The sequence below is a fragment of the Trichinella spiralis genome (genome assembly GCF_000181795.1).
Source record: "Trichinella spiralis strain ISS 195 chromosome Unknown Scfld4, whole genome shotgun sequence".
NCBI classification, from domain to species: Eukaryota; Metazoa; Nematoda; class Enoplea; order Trichinellida; family Trichinellidae; genus Trichinella; species Trichinella spiralis.
This window is the reverse complement of record NW_003526943.1, coordinates 1,698,361-1,713,780: the sequence shown is the minus strand read 5'-3', so window position 1 is coordinate 1,713,780 and position 15,420 is coordinate 1,698,361. Positions and strand designations below refer to the sequence as shown.

At 30.2% G+C, this 15,420-nt stretch overlaps 4 protein-coding genes across 4 annotated transcripts; 3 read left to right on the top strand and 1 right to left on the bottom strand.

The window, feature by feature from the left end:
* On the top strand, positions 1–7,514 carry Tsp_00391 (putative PAN domain protein). The gene is made up of 11 exons (XM_003376180.1): positions 1–51; positions 112–400; positions 760–1,023; positions 1,246–1,329; positions 2,040–2,363; positions 2,583–2,898; positions 3,985–4,139; positions 4,826–5,143; positions 5,383–5,902; positions 6,623–6,936; positions 7,171–7,514. The coding sequence occupies exons 1-11, from the start codon at positions 1–3 to the stop codon at positions 7,512–7,514; spliced, it is 2,979 nt and encodes a 992-aa protein (XP_003376228.1).
* Positions 7,515–8,235: 721 nt separating this feature from the next.
* Tsp_00392 (conserved hypothetical protein) lies at positions 8,236–9,447 on the top strand. Its single transcript, XM_003376179.1, has 3 exons — positions 8,236–8,482; positions 9,125–9,206; positions 9,411–9,447. The coding sequence occupies exons 1-3, from the start codon at positions 8,236–8,238 to the stop codon at positions 9,445–9,447; spliced, it is 366 nt and encodes a 121-aa protein (XP_003376227.1).
* A 512-nt stretch (positions 9,448–9,959) lies between these two features.
* On the bottom strand, positions 9,960–10,426 carry Tsp_00393 (GCN5-related N-acetyltransferase). The gene is made up of 2 exons (XM_003376178.1): positions 10,361–10,426; positions 9,960–10,292 (listed from the first exon to the last, which is right to left on the bottom strand). The coding sequence occupies exons 1-2, from the start codon at positions 10,424–10,426 to the stop codon at positions 9,960–9,962; spliced, it is 399 nt and encodes a 132-aa protein (XP_003376226.1).
* A 1,493-nt stretch (positions 10,427–11,919) lies between these two features.
* On the top strand, positions 11,920–14,618 carry Tsp_00394 (hypothetical protein). The gene is made up of 4 exons (XM_003376177.1): positions 11,920–12,175; positions 12,478–12,924; positions 13,666–14,034; positions 14,275–14,618. Exons 1-4 carry the CDS (start codon positions 11,920–11,922, stop codon positions 14,616–14,618), a joined length of 1,416 nt encoding a protein of 471 aa, XP_003376225.1.
* The last annotated feature ends 802 nt before the right edge of the window (positions 14,619–15,420 follow it).

Genomic DNA, 15,420 nt, shown 5'->3' with positions numbered 1-15,420 from the left:
ATGCTCACCAGGCGACAATATTTCTTGATTTGTGCTCTCGTACAACTTTGGGTAATTTTAATTTTAGCACTATAAAGCATGAAAATTATGAAAACATTTTTTATTAAGCAGTGTGAAGGTATAGAATTTGCGGCGTATTTGCCAGATTTTGGAGTAACATGCGTGCTTGATAAGCAGGAAGTTAGCATGGAAACGTTAAAAAATTACAAAATGAAAGTGCTACCTAACTTGTCAGTGCAAGAATGCATTTTGCTTTGCGATAAGCTTTTGAAACCTAACTGCATTGCTATAAAACATTCTCTCGAAGGTTCTGTATGCTATACGTTCTCTAACAAGAAAAACGTAACTGAAAGGAATTATGGACCCTATACACTGACGTACTTTAATGAATGCATAAGAGGTAATAAATTTTTTTGTATTCCAGTTATTTAAAAAAATTAACTAACTTAAAATGATATTTTATTCTATGATTATATAATTTTTAATGAACACCTTTAAACAATGATAGAAAATAAATTTTAACAAATTAAAGCACAATTTCAAATAGTAAATAAATAATGTATTAGTTTAAAGTTTCCTGCATTGTTTTTCATAGAATATTTTTAAATTGTAAGCTCATCTCATAATAAAGCAGTGTAAGCCAAATATTCTTTCATTTTTGTTTTACTGTTAGTCGATTACTTTCCAAAACAAAAAAACTAACAAGACGGATACTACTTTCATATATTATTACGAAATAAATAAAAATGTATCTTTTAGGCTCATATTTCTTAAGTGAAATTAAAAATAACACTAGAATAAATACCAAGGCACTTCTCATTCCATTTAATATACAAGAAGAAGAAGCAGCATACATCGTCGAAAATCGTGCAACTGTTGAAAGCATCTGGACGAAAGTCATTGCAATCAGCAAAAACGAATCTCTTTATAGTTGCCTTATTCACTGCAATGGACAAAGCAAAAAAAAAGGATGCAAAGCCGTAATTTACAACCCTGTAGCTAAGAAATGTAGCTTGTTAAAGGGTGAAACAGTCAGCCCACCTATATCTTTTTCGTGGAATACCGAAAGACATCTTTTTCTTCTGCATCTTACAGTGCCCTGTATGCCATTTTTATATGCATATTTTATAAATTTCCAGTTTCGTATAAAATGCATAAACCAATTTTATTATTGATACTACTTTGCATTTATTCAATAAATGCCTTTTTTGTGCATAAACTTTTCAAAGTGTTAATAATTTTTAGGGGATTTGAAAATAAATTCAGTTTTCATAACAACAAAGCATAATGTGACGTACGAACTCATCTCAAAAAGTCGCTCAACAGCAAGTAAGTTCATATATTTTTTTACAGTTTACTTAAATGCAATTAGCAATGATTACCGTTGATGGTAAACAAATAATTGAACTGATTATTTGAATTTAACTGATTGATTATTCAGCTCATTTGAAAACTGTCATAATTCTTGATATTTTAATTAGCAATTGCATTGGCATTTGGGAACAAATTTCGAAATAAGCAACTATTCAGTAGAAATTAAATACAAAAGTACCTGTAATTATACTTTTAATTGGACAAATTACAGAAATAGTAATTTGAAATTTTTGAATAAAAATAATAAAAGTACTTAGTGAGGATTAATGTTAAAGTTTCATATTTCTAATGAAATGCAAATAAAAATAACACATCAGCCTTTCATAAATTTGCATGAAATTTTTATTTTATATTAATTTGTATTAATAGCTTCACTCAGCACTACATAAGGAGATCTTTTCAGAATGCACATTTAAGAGTCACCTAATGATAACTATAATTCAATAGGATTTAGCGGATTAAAAAATACATTATAGTATTCAATTTATTATCATTTGTATAATGCTTTTATTATCATAAAAGATTCTATTAACATCCAGTGAAAAAAGTTTCATGATTCATTATTTTATCTTAGAAAGCATGCTAACCTTATTTTCAAAATGAAATTGAATATAAATTTGACAAATGCGAATTGAAATTCTTCCAATTAGATCCTAAACTGATAGAGCATCCCAGAACAGAAAAAGCGCAACGAACTTCAACCGAAGGATTTGTCCAATTGTACAGATACTTGGAACTTTGCAAAATAAATGTAATTCATGACGGAAAAATTAAAAATATAACAAGCATTCAAATGATACTAAACGTTCGATCAGTAAACAGATGCCTACATTTCTGTCGACCAATTCTTCATCAGCATTCCTATTGTGCTATTGTATATTCAAAGAAAAAGTATGAATGTGAATTGCTAAAAAGAGATACCGAAAGAAGCGGCACATATTTTGCTGACACTGAAAACAATTTAGTCGAACTTTTGGAGTGTTACCCAGGTAAGAGTGATAATTAAATGTAATATCTACTGTCTGCAGTTTTATTTCTTAATAATAATGAAATCTTCACATTTTATTTTTACAATCGCCAGAAAATTAATTTCAAACTTAACTATACCTCAGAAGAAAAATCAAAGCATATATTAGCTTTTTATAGTTGTTTTTTACATTTTACTTGAAATATTATGGAAGAATTCAGTTCAATATTTGACATTTTAGATAGACAGGATGAACGAAGAAACAATCCTCCTCCAGTGCGATATTATTTGAAAGAAATTGGTGAAATTTGCGTTGTTGAGTTTTACAATGTAACTGATTTATATGATTTTAATTCATTTGAATCTTTGGAAAATGTTGAAAACATAAAATCTTGCATTTACGCTTGTCGACTAAAGCATGAGACACATATGTGTTTGGGCATTAATTACACAGTGAAAAAGCAGTGTATTTTGTTTCAAAGACAAGTGACCCCTGCATTTTACATTGTAGAACCGCAGTCTCTTTTTGCTGAAATTTTATTTTGCGAACTGGGAACGTTAGTTGATGAAATACTCGATTTTTAAATTACTTTCATTTAAAGCTATGTAAATTGATCATGAATGAAACATCGTAAACATCAAACCGGCAAATCTGAAGCCACTTCCAGTTTCATTTCTCATTGACATATTTTATTTCATTATCCCAATGTTTTAACTGCGGTTCCAACATTGTTGGCACATGCCCTTTTTAATGTATTTTTTTAATCATTGCTTAATATTTCTTTATAATACAAAAATGATGGACATTGACAAAGTATTCTTTAAACTGATTAAAGCATCTGATTTTGGCTTTCATTTTCCAACATCATACATCACTTGTGTTTAATAAATTCAACTTTAATTATAATTAAAAAAGCAATAACATAATAATTTTTACCTGAAATTAGAAGATAATATTTAGATAGAGTCTTTGAAGTATGCCTTTTAATATTTTATTTGAAAAGTTGCGGCTTATAGCGGATTTGCGCAAGGTAATCTGACAAAAACACTTTCTTTTCCCAGGCCCTGAATCAAATCAAGCACGACTCTTCGACCCTGATATCTCTCTAGCCGGAGCCCCATTTTGCCACAATATTCTTGAAAATTCTAAGCATGCATCGTGTTCTTATTTTATGCTATAACAGTGTAGCTTGGACTTGATGTACACTCTGAACGGACATAGCCCACAAAATGGAAGAAGCCGTTCATTCACACACATTTGGGCATTTGGGAAAAACGATCCACGACTGTTACGGGCGAATTTATCTGCAACATTCCTGCTGGGCACCAATCTGCTATGCTTGCGACAGACACCCTGCCCGCGTTCAGAAGTCATCTGAATCTGATGAATCCAACAATCTCCTTGAACCGGCCTCAGGACATTGTGGCAGTGAAGATTGGTCGCTGAAAACAGAGATTGCGATTTTCGCTTCCTAATTCAGCAGAAAAGATATAAACCCAAACACTTTGTATTCACATTAACTCCTACACATTTATCCAAAATCAACAGTACCTAGGGCAGGAAAAATCAAAATAAAATGCATTTGCTGCAATCTAAACTGGACAGTTTTATGGAACATTTTTTACGACGTCATCAAATTCAGCCATGAAAATCTGAGGACAAAAATGACCCTACCAAATTTTCCAAACTGGGTGCAAAAATACTTCAGAAATTCAAGGGATAATAATAACTACAGCCGAAATGTATTAATTATCTCTTTTGTGCATCAAAAGGACATGACTATATTGCACACACTGAGTAAGCATGTGCTCATGAATATTTGCAGAAAAAATTATCAAAAATGCAAATTAATAGTAATAAAGCATTCTCTGATAAAAGTTTGATAAATCATTATAAATCGCTAATGTTAAATTCACTGTAATATGGCAATTACCAGGTTAATAATAAATAATGCTCCCTCATCAGCAAACATTTTTGTTAATTAAACTGTGAGAGAATTTCTTTAAATTACAAATTTACCTAAATGATAATTATTCATCTTAGCATATTCATCATTTACTGCACAGTATTTTTCTGATTGAAGACTTCGGCAATTTTATAATATTTCATTGGAGTATGCATACAGTAAAATTTCATATTTTAATACGTTAAGTTCTTTTCATCATTATTAATAATAATATTGCACTCAGTTGCGTAATAATCTGAAAATAATATTTAAATATAACACTACCAAATAAAGAAATGAATTAATAAGAATATATATTTTTTTAAATAAAGTTAGATTGTTCATGCAGTAAGGACTTTTTTAATTTATCGAGATGATTTTAACATTAAATTGTTATCAGATATCATTATTAATGATATACTTACACCATTTAGGAATAAGAAAAAATGATCACACAGTATTATTTTCTGACTGCGCTACTTATGCAACTCTGGGTAATGAAATTTTGCATTTATTTACAAAGATGAAAATATTTCAGAACTATTTTATATTAAGGCATGCAAAAGCATACTGTTTTCGGTATATCTTGAAGATTCCCAGATGACATGCATACTTGATAAACAAAAAGTAAGTAGAAGCACGTTACATCTCTTTGATATGCAAATGGTCAAGGTCAAATCGTTTGATGAATGCATACTAATGTGCTATTCGCTTCGTCCAGAAAAGAACTGCGATGCTGTAAAATACTTTCATATTCCTATGAAATGCTATGTGTTTGCTACGCACATCAATGCCACAGCATTAAAGACGCGGAATAATTCTCTTCAAATAATATATGTTAATGAATGCACAAAAGGTTATGAATTTTTTAAATCATTTTACAATTTTCATTTTTGTTTATTAATAATAATCAGATATGGTTATTTATTAATTAATATTTTTTGAATTTCCAATTAATACAATCCAATTTTGGTCAAATGGGGATATTGCTAGTATTTCTGCAAGTTTTCAAAAATATGTTTATGTAATATACATATTTAAAGCTGAAAAATGCATTTACACATACCTTATAAAGCAGTGCAAATCTACTTTTAGGCTCGCATTATTTACATGAAATTGGAAATCATTCAAAGTTAGTTCCTGCAGGAACGTTTATTTCATTGGAAATGGAAATGTGGGATATAATATTCATCATTGAAAGACGCCCTGCCAAGCATAGTTTGCACTCAAAAATTATTACAAATGTTCAAAAAGAATCCATTGCCGCTTGCATCTCTTTTTGTTATACAATGCTAATGAGAGTTGGATGCAATGCTATCCTTTATAATACTGGATTTGGCTGGTGTACATTACTAAAACATGAAACACCAATATTACCTGCCACCCTGGAAGGGCATGAGAGCAGAATGATGTTTCTTCTGCATCTTACTTTGCCCAGTATGATATTTATTTCTAACGATATTGCTACAAGACACAGAAGATATTTCAATGATGATACTAATTTTTACGATCAAATGTCCTTTATTTTTAGAGGGTGTCAAAGTAAATTCACTAGTGATAGAAACTACGCGCAATATATCATACGAACTGCGCGCGGAAAGTCGCGCTATAGCAGGTAAGTCCATATATTATTATTCCCTTTTTAATACATTGCAATTAATAACAATTTTTCGAAAAAAATAACTGAAGGGATTATTTAAATTTAAATTATTATGTAACTCATTTGAAAATTTCAGATTAGTCGAAATTATTGAAGAGTATTATTGCCATTAAGAAAATAAGATTTAAACAATACTTGAACAGAAATATTAATACAAATCACTTCTAATTAAACTTTAAATTAGAAAATTTACAGAAATTTTGGCATCCAGTTTTTGAAAACAAATAATCACAGTATTTAGTGCAGACTGATATAAAAATTTCTTTTCTTAATGAAATGTAAATGCAAATAATGCACCAACTTTTTATAAATTTGCATGTAATTTTCATACCGCATCAAGTTGTAAGAACAGTTTTATTTGGTATTGCATAATAGAATGCACGACCAATATATATTTAAGAAATATGGAATTATACGTGTAATTCATGAAGGTTGATCACTTGAATCAATTTGCTGAAGGAAAATTTCAGTATTGTATTCAATTTATTAACAGCTGTATTATGTTTGCATTATCATAAAAAATTTAATTAACAAGGAAAAAAGAGAGTTTATTGATTTATTATTTTAAATTAGAAAGCATGCTAACTTTATTTTCAAAAAAAATTCAAAGCCAATTTGAACACCATAACGATTGAAAATGTTTTAATTAGACAAAGAAGAAATGATATATCTCAGAATAGAAGAAGAAGGACGGACTATAACCCCAGCATACGTTCATTTGTACAGACACTTTGAAATTTGTAAAATAAATATAATCCATGAGGGAAAAATTGAAAATGTAACAAGCGTTCGAATGATACCATACGTTCGATCAGCAAACAAATGCCTACATTTCTGTCGACCAGTTCTTCGTCAGCATTCCTATTGTGCTATTATGTATTCAAAGCAAGACTATAAATGTCAATTGCTAAAAAGAGATACCGAAGGAAGAGGCACATATTCTGTTGATGATGAAAAAAATTTAATCGAACTTTTGATGTGTTACTCAGGTGAGAGTAATAATTAAATGCAATTATTTATTGTCTGCAGTTTTATTTTTTTAATAATGATGAAATCTTCACAGTTCATTTTGCAGTCACCAAAAAGTTAATTTTAAAGTATCCTTTTTAGACTTTACTATACTTCAGAATAAAAATCAAAGCGTATATCACTTTTTCATAGTTGTTTTTTGCATATTACATCAAATATTACGTTGAAATTCAGTTAAATATTTGACGTTTTAGATCGACTGTATGAACGAAGAAAGAATCCTCCTCCAGTACGATTTTATTTAAAAGAAATTGGTGAAATTTGCGTATTGGAATTCTATAATGCAACACAAATAAGTAGTTTTACTGCAATTGAAATTTTGGAAAATGTTGAAAACCTAAGATCCTGTATTTACGTTTGCCGAAAACGGTTTCATCGAGATTTGTGTTCAGCCATTAGTTACACAAAGAAAAAGCAGTGTACTTTATTGCGGAAAGCATCGTACATCAGACTGTATAATGCAGAACCGCAGTCACTTTTGGCTGAAATTTTATTCTGTGAACAGGGAACATTGGTAGATGAAATACTAGATTTTTGAATTATTTTGAATTAAAATTATTAAAGTTAATCCGGAATAGAACGTATAAAATTTCATGCAATCCATTCTGAATCCGGTTACAATTTATAATTACTGGACCCCGGATTATGCCATAAATGCCATAAGTGCCTTTTTCTGCCTTTTTTGATAATTTTTCCATAATATTGCCTTTTTATGTCTTTTTTGATAATTTTACCATAACATAGCTTTTTTTATAATTCAATGCAAAATTCAACTTTGCCCAGTGTCATGTATCACGAAGAAATCTAGTAGAGAACGAGTTCCAGAAACAAGTTAGATAGTCAGTTTCTGTGTGTATGTTGTAAGAATCGCGTGTGTATTTTATATTTCCTCAATAAAGATATATTGCACGTTGGTGAGAACACAATACCCAGGCTTGAGGTGTGATGGGAAAAAATTGTTTGGGGTGGGTTGCCGCTATGCCACTGTCGCTACGTGGCGCTGGCGGTAGGTGCTATCGCTTTCTTTCTGGACAAACCTAAACAGGGGTTCCCACGATTTCTGTTTGTTACAAAAAGTAAATAAAAAGCGATGAACTGAACTAACGTTGTCATCCATCAGTCATTCAAAATTTCTACGGCTGGGAGGAAACCAGACTGCTACCGTTGACTGTTCATTCACTCACGTTTTGCTTGCTGTGTCGTTCCTACCCAAGATCTACTACTTCCGCAAGCTTCAAAATGCCCAAAGTGAAATCTCAATGCCCAAAGATAAGTTACAAGTTTTCGACAAAGTAGTCGATAATATTCATAAAATTCCAGGCAAAGTAGGTGAAGACATACAAAGAAAATGCTATAAACTGATTTCAGCTAACAAAGACCATAAAGAAATACAAAGCATAGCAAAAGTCTTCAAAGGAAAATCCAATGCACAACTTATTGGCATGAATATTGAGTCTGCGGTTTGCTTCAAATATGCACCTGTGACCTCAGCTGAGGTAGAAAGAAGTTTTTCACAGTTAAAGTATATTCTTTCAGACAGACGACATAGCTTAGCACCAGATAACTTGAAAAAAATGCTTGCACTTATGTGCAACTAGACAAGATAAACCATTTAATGCAATATATGTACCATTTTCACCATATTTAAGCAATACAAATATTTGCTTTTTTTTAAATAAATGCCTTTTTACTGCTTTTTTTGTAATTTTATTTTGCCGTTTTGCGCCTATTTCAGAGTTTTTTAGTGCTCAAAAATACGGGCTCTAATAATTACATATATTACTCACGTATACTTAATTTGTCCTATGCCTAATACAGTCTATATTTCTGAGCATATCTCTTTAATTTATTCTTTCTAATCAGTGCTTAATATTTTTTCACAATGCAAAAACGGCAGACATTGACCAAACATTCTCAAAGCTGATTATACATAAGCAACTGCTTCTGCTTTTCAAGTTTCTAATATCATTTATCAACTGCATTTATTAAACTCAACTTTAATTATTATTTGTAACACGTGAACACCTTTTTCTATTTGAAATTTGAAGATAATTTTTAAATAATGTTTGTGAATTATTCCCTTCATAACTTTGATTGAAATTTGGCAGCTTACAGGAGATTCAATATAATTAAAACATTTTCTTTCAGATAGTTTTTGGCTTTTGCAATTAACAGCGTTGCACACCAGCAGCACTGAAATTTTATTTGCTTGGCCATTTACAAGGAGCATGTTCGTATAACATTTGTTCAAGTAAACCTGCAATAGCATTCTAAAAGAAATTAATAAAAGTTATCAAAAAAGTAAAAATTTCATGACCTGCATTAAAACTTCTTAACATTTATTTCAAATTGTCATTAAACAGCAGTTTATATAAAAATTCAGTATCATGTCAAATTGTTCGAATTGCTTATTTGTAAATTTTATTTTTTGCAGTTTCTTTGTGGAAGCTTTTTCAAACATTTTGCAATAATTTGGTGGGCATTATCATCTGAAAATTTTTCTGCATCATGAAAAAAGGCAAGCAAGGTAGTAATTCAATCTCATACTGGGTGGTTGACTTGGAGCATTATTTTTAGTTTACTATAAAGGCATCATGCATTTACTGTGGCATATGCGCAAATACTTCGTTTGTATAATCCCTTTCTACTTGCTGTCGGCTAAACCGATACTGCTGTTGCAAGTTTCATTAATTAACCATAATCATGTTGCGTTGAATAATTGCAGTTTTAATAGTATATTTATGCTTTTTCGAATTATGGATTTGCTGCTGCATTTAGCCCTTTTTTTAAGCAATTTCACTCGGTTCAAGTAATTTGGTACGGATGCTGCTTTCTAATATACTTGCGAGATTATGGTAAACGAAGTATCTGCACTTTCCTAAAACCTCAATAGTTTTGTTTCTGCTGTCACTGCAAGTGCTTTTGTTAAATACTGATTTTCTTATGATTCTATTCATTCTGGTCATTTCAGAAGGTGAAATGCTTACATTTGGCTATGGTTGAAGGACTGTGTCAACTGAGTAATTCTATATTCCATTGCATAAGATCTTTTCTTTTCTTTTAAAACCATCTCTTTTTCATGAGCTCCCGTTGAAATGAATACAAATTCTTGAGATAACCACCATTTTTGAGATATCAGTAGCGGTGGCACAATAACGCCCTCAATTTCAGTGAGAAAACATCTCTTAGATGACTTGCTTGACAAAACAAGTGTGACGACGGTGGAACATAATTGCACCTGCACATCACGCCGATGTTTTTGTAGGACATCGACAGTAGGGGACGCCAAGTCGGAAACCGGTGATTGTGTGCGGTGCTACTGCTATTCTGTTTTTCTTATTTTGTCATTGTTGTTTTTGCTGTTTTGTGCTTTGTCTAATAAACTCTTAACCTCTCGCGATGGTCGGAAATCACGTAGCGCCGACGAGCGCTACACAAGCATATTAACATAGCATCTGACGTTTTTGTGGCCTTTGATTTAAAATTTTACTTTAACATGCAGCCTTATTAACAGCGTAGTATCAGTTAATAGTTACACAAAGCTCTAGAAGTGGAATATGCATCTGCTGCACTGTTTAAGTAAATTCATAAAACTTCACAATGTTTGTATAAATGTAAAATAGAAAATACAGGCATACCCTGATTAACGCTCTCGGTCAGTTCCAGAAAAAAGAGCGTTAAGCAAAGCGGCGTTGTACGGGATCGTTATAGCATGCGCTTATAGTACATCGGTTCCAGTTTAAGTCAAAATATATACAACAAAACTTATTTGAAATATTTAAAATTTGAATATTTACCTTTAAAGAAAAATGACTCACGTGGCATGCTAAAACAACAGCGATACAGCGTTAAGCGGGGTATGCCAGCATTTGTCATTTTGTCGAAGAGTAAAAATTAAGAATTTCAAATTATGTAATAATATTCCAAATTAAGTTGTTTTTGATTTATTTCCAATTGATAACTTTTAAGCGCATTCAAATTTCATCATTGTTATAATTATGAAGTTTCACACGTATGTGCAAATGGAAAGCAAAATAAGTTTTAATTATAATTACAATAAGAAAATATTCCTCATTTATTTTCTGAATAAAAAGCACAACATTGGATTTTATTCTAGCAGCAAGCATGTGCTTCTAGATGTTTACTGAAATTTTTCAAAATCAAATTCGTTATGACAGAGCCTTCTGAAATTAAAGTTAAATAAATCATGACATATCTTCTATAATATTTTTGCTGTAAAATGGCAATTACCAATTAATAACCAATTATGTATCATCGTCAGCAAATATTTTTTCAGAGTGAAATTTAACAGAGATCTCATTAAAATTTTAAAATTAACCATGTATAAATTTTCCATCTTGGGATAATTATAATTTACTTAACGGAACGTTTCTTTCAACGATTTCAGCAGTTTGACAAATATTCATTTGGTTAAGTTTAAATCATTAAATTTTTTATTGTAATATGGCTCCAGTGAAAATTAGACATTTTAGTAAAGTTCTCTTCATAATTACTGATAATACTATCCTGCTTTATTCATGTAACAATCTTAAAATGAAATTTACCTGTAATACAGATATATATAATCGAATAATAAATGAATGAATAAATAAATAAGCAAATAAATAAATATGAATAAATAAATAAATATATATATATACGATATGTTGCAACAGTAGAATTATTAATTATATTACGATATTTTTATTTTGTAAAGATGATTTTAGCCTTAAATCATTCTCAGATATTATTATTAAAGAACTATGTGCATCATTTAGGAATAAGAAAAATGTTTGCACAGAATTTTTTTCTGATTGCGATACTTATGCAGCTTTGGGTAAATGCATTTTGTATTTGATTATGAAACAAAAAATAAATAAAAATTCGTTTAAATTAAGCAATGCAAAAGTATTCCGTTTGCTTTATATGTTAAAGAGGTCCAGATGACATGCGTACTTGATCAGTTGAAAGTGGATAACAGCTCGTTACGGCTCTATGAAATGCGGAAGGTATGGAGCAAATCATTCAATGAATGCATACTAATGTGCAATTTGCTTCTTCCTGCAAATAAATGCAATGCTATAAAATACTCCCAGAGTCTTATGAAGTGCTATTTGCTTGTTGGGCACATAATTTCCAAACCAACAGAAACACAACATGAATCTCATGATGTTATATTTATTTATGGATGCTCGGAAGGTAAATCACTTTTTTCTGCTATTTCACATTTCGCATAATTCTTTGAGAAAAGCTTAATTTGCTATAATTATATCTCAATTAATGGTTTTCAAATTGACAGTTAACAAAATTAAATTTTCGTTATGATGAGATGTTCCTCCACTACTTTTGTACTCAATTTTTGAATTATTTTGAATTAAAATTAATCTTGATTACAACGTGTATGTAAGTGCTCAAGAATAAGCTTAAATAAGATGCTTATTTAAAGTTTTACATATATTTTTTTAAAAAATAACTTTAAGAAAAACAAAAATGTATTTTAGGCTCACATTATTTGCACGAAGTTGAAAATTATTCAGAGTTGGTTCTTGGGGGAACTTTTATATCCCTGCAAACAGAAATTCTGAATAAAACATTCATTATTGAAGAACGACCTATTGTTGATAGCATAAGTTCGAAAATTATTGAAACTGGTAAAAAAAAGTTTCTTTCTGATTGCATCATTACTTGTTATGTGAAGAGATGGCAAACGGGATGCAATGCAGTAATTTATAATCCTAAAGCAAGCTTATGTACACTATTGAAGCATGGGACACCCACACCTCCAATCACCTTTACACATCATGGGATGGCATTGATGTTTCTTCTGCATCTTATTTTGCCCAGTATGATATTTATTTGTGAGGATGTTGCAAGAAGACACAGAAGATATTTCAATATTGATACTAATTTTTATGATCAAATGTTCTTTATTCTTAGGGGATGTCAAAGTAAATTCAATAGTAATAGAAGCTACGGACAATATATCATACGAACTGTGCGCAGAATGTCACGCTGCAACAGGTAAGTCCGTATATTATTCCCTTTTAAAAAATTGCAATTAATAAAAATTCTTTGAAAAAAAGAAATAATTTAAATAATTATTTCAATTTGAATTATTATGTAACTCATTTGAAAATTGTCAGATTAGTCGATATTTCAATCAGAAATATCATTGCCATTAAGAAAATAAGGTTTAAACAATACTTGAACAGAAATATTAATACAAATCACTTCTAATTAAACTTTTAATTAGAAGATTTACAGAAATTTTGACATCCAGTTTTTGAAAACATATAATAACGGTAGCTAGTGCAGATTTATATTAAAATTCATTTTTACTAATGAACCGCAGATGTAATCAATGCAACAACTTTTCATAAATTAGCATGCAGTTTTTTCAAATATTAAATAGCTTTAACCGTACCACTTAATATTGCATAATGCGGTTCACTATATTTATATTTATGTTTATATATATTTAAGAAATATCGAATCAAAAGTGTAATAAATTAGACTTAATATGCTGAAAAAAATTTCACCGCTGTATTTAATTTATTAAAGATTCTACCATGCGTACAATATTATAAAATGTTTAATTATCATCCATAGGAAAAACTGCATAATTTATTACTTTTTCTTAAAAACATGCTAACTTTGTTTTCAAAAATGAAATTCAAAATAAATTTAAGCACCATGTGAATTAAAAATATTGCAATTAGATTTTAAAAGAGTAAGTGGTCCAAGTGTAGAACAAGCGGAACGAATTTCAAGGGAATCACACGTTCATTTGTACAGATACTTGGAAATTTGTAAAGTGAACATAATTCATGACAGAAAGATCGAAAATGTGACAAGCGTTCAAATAATATCAAACGTTCGATCAGTAAACAGATGCCTACATTTCTGTCGACCATGGCTTCGTTATCTTTCCTATTGTTCGATTATATATTCAAGGCATAATTATAAATGCGAATTGCTAAAAAGAAATGTCCAAGGAAGCAACGTACGTTTTGTTAACCATAAAAGCAATTTAGTTGAACTTTTGAATTGCCACGCAGGTGAGATTGATTATTATTATATTTTTTATAATTTATTGTCTCTAGCTTCATTGTTTGATAATACTGAAATCTTGACATTTCATTTTTGCAACTGCCAAAAACTAATTTTAAAGTATCCGTTTTTAAGCTTAATTATATTTCTGTCTTAAAATCAAAGCCCGTATTACTTTTTTGAAGTTACTTTTTGCATTTTACATCAAATATTATGGAGAAATTTCAGTTCAGTATTTTACGTTTTAGATCGACAGAATGAACGAAAACACAATCCTCCCCCCGTGCGATATTATCTACAAAAAACTGGCGAAATTTGCGTCCTGGAATTCCATAATACAACTCAATTAAGTGGTTTTAGCCCAACTGAAACTTTTGAAAATGTTGAAAACATAAAATCTTGCATTTACGCTTGTCGGATTAGGTATACTTCATACATATGTTTGGCCATTAAGTACACACTGAAAAAGCAGTGTACTTTATTGCGGCAAGAATTGAACCATGAAATTTATAATATAGAATCGCAGTCGCTTTTTGCTGAAATTTTGTTCTGTGAACCGGGAACATTGGTTGATGAAATACTAGATTTTTGAATTAGTCTGAATTAAAATTATTCAACTAATTAGCAGTTAATCCTCATGTCAGCGTTTAAAATATCTTGCAATCTGTTCTGTAGAAAGGTACAATTTATAATTTCATTATTCATTTATGGTTCTTTAATTTGTACTATGCCTAAACTTCAGTCTATGTTTTTGCACATATCTTTTTAATTTATTTTTTCTAATCAGTGTGTAATACTTCTCCACAATGCTAAAATGGCAGACATTGACAAAGCATTCTCATAGCTGATTATATATATGCAACTGCTTCTGCTTTTCAAGTTTTAACATCATCTATCAACTTCATTTATTAAATTCAACTTTAATTATGATTCATAACACATGACCCCCGTTTTTTATTTGAAATCTGAATTTTTAGATAATACTTGTGAATTATTCCCTTTATATCCATGATTAAAATTTTACAGCTTACATGAGATTCTTACTAAATAGTATAATTAAAACAGTTTCTTTCACATAGTTTTTGGGTTTTGCAATTAACAGCGTCGCACACCAACAGCATTGAAAATTTATTTGCTTAGCCATTTACAAGTTGCATGTTTGGAAAACATTTTTTCGAGTAAACCTGCAATAGCATTCTAAAAGGAATTAATTATTGCTTATGAAAGTTCTCCAAAAAATGAAAATATCAAAACCTGCATTAAACCTTTTTAATTCAATTCAAGTTGCCATTAAACAGTAGTTTATAAAAGAAATTCAGTATCACGTCAAATGGTTCGAATTGCTTATTTGTAAATTTTATTTTTTACAGTTCCTTTGTGGAAACTTTTTCAAA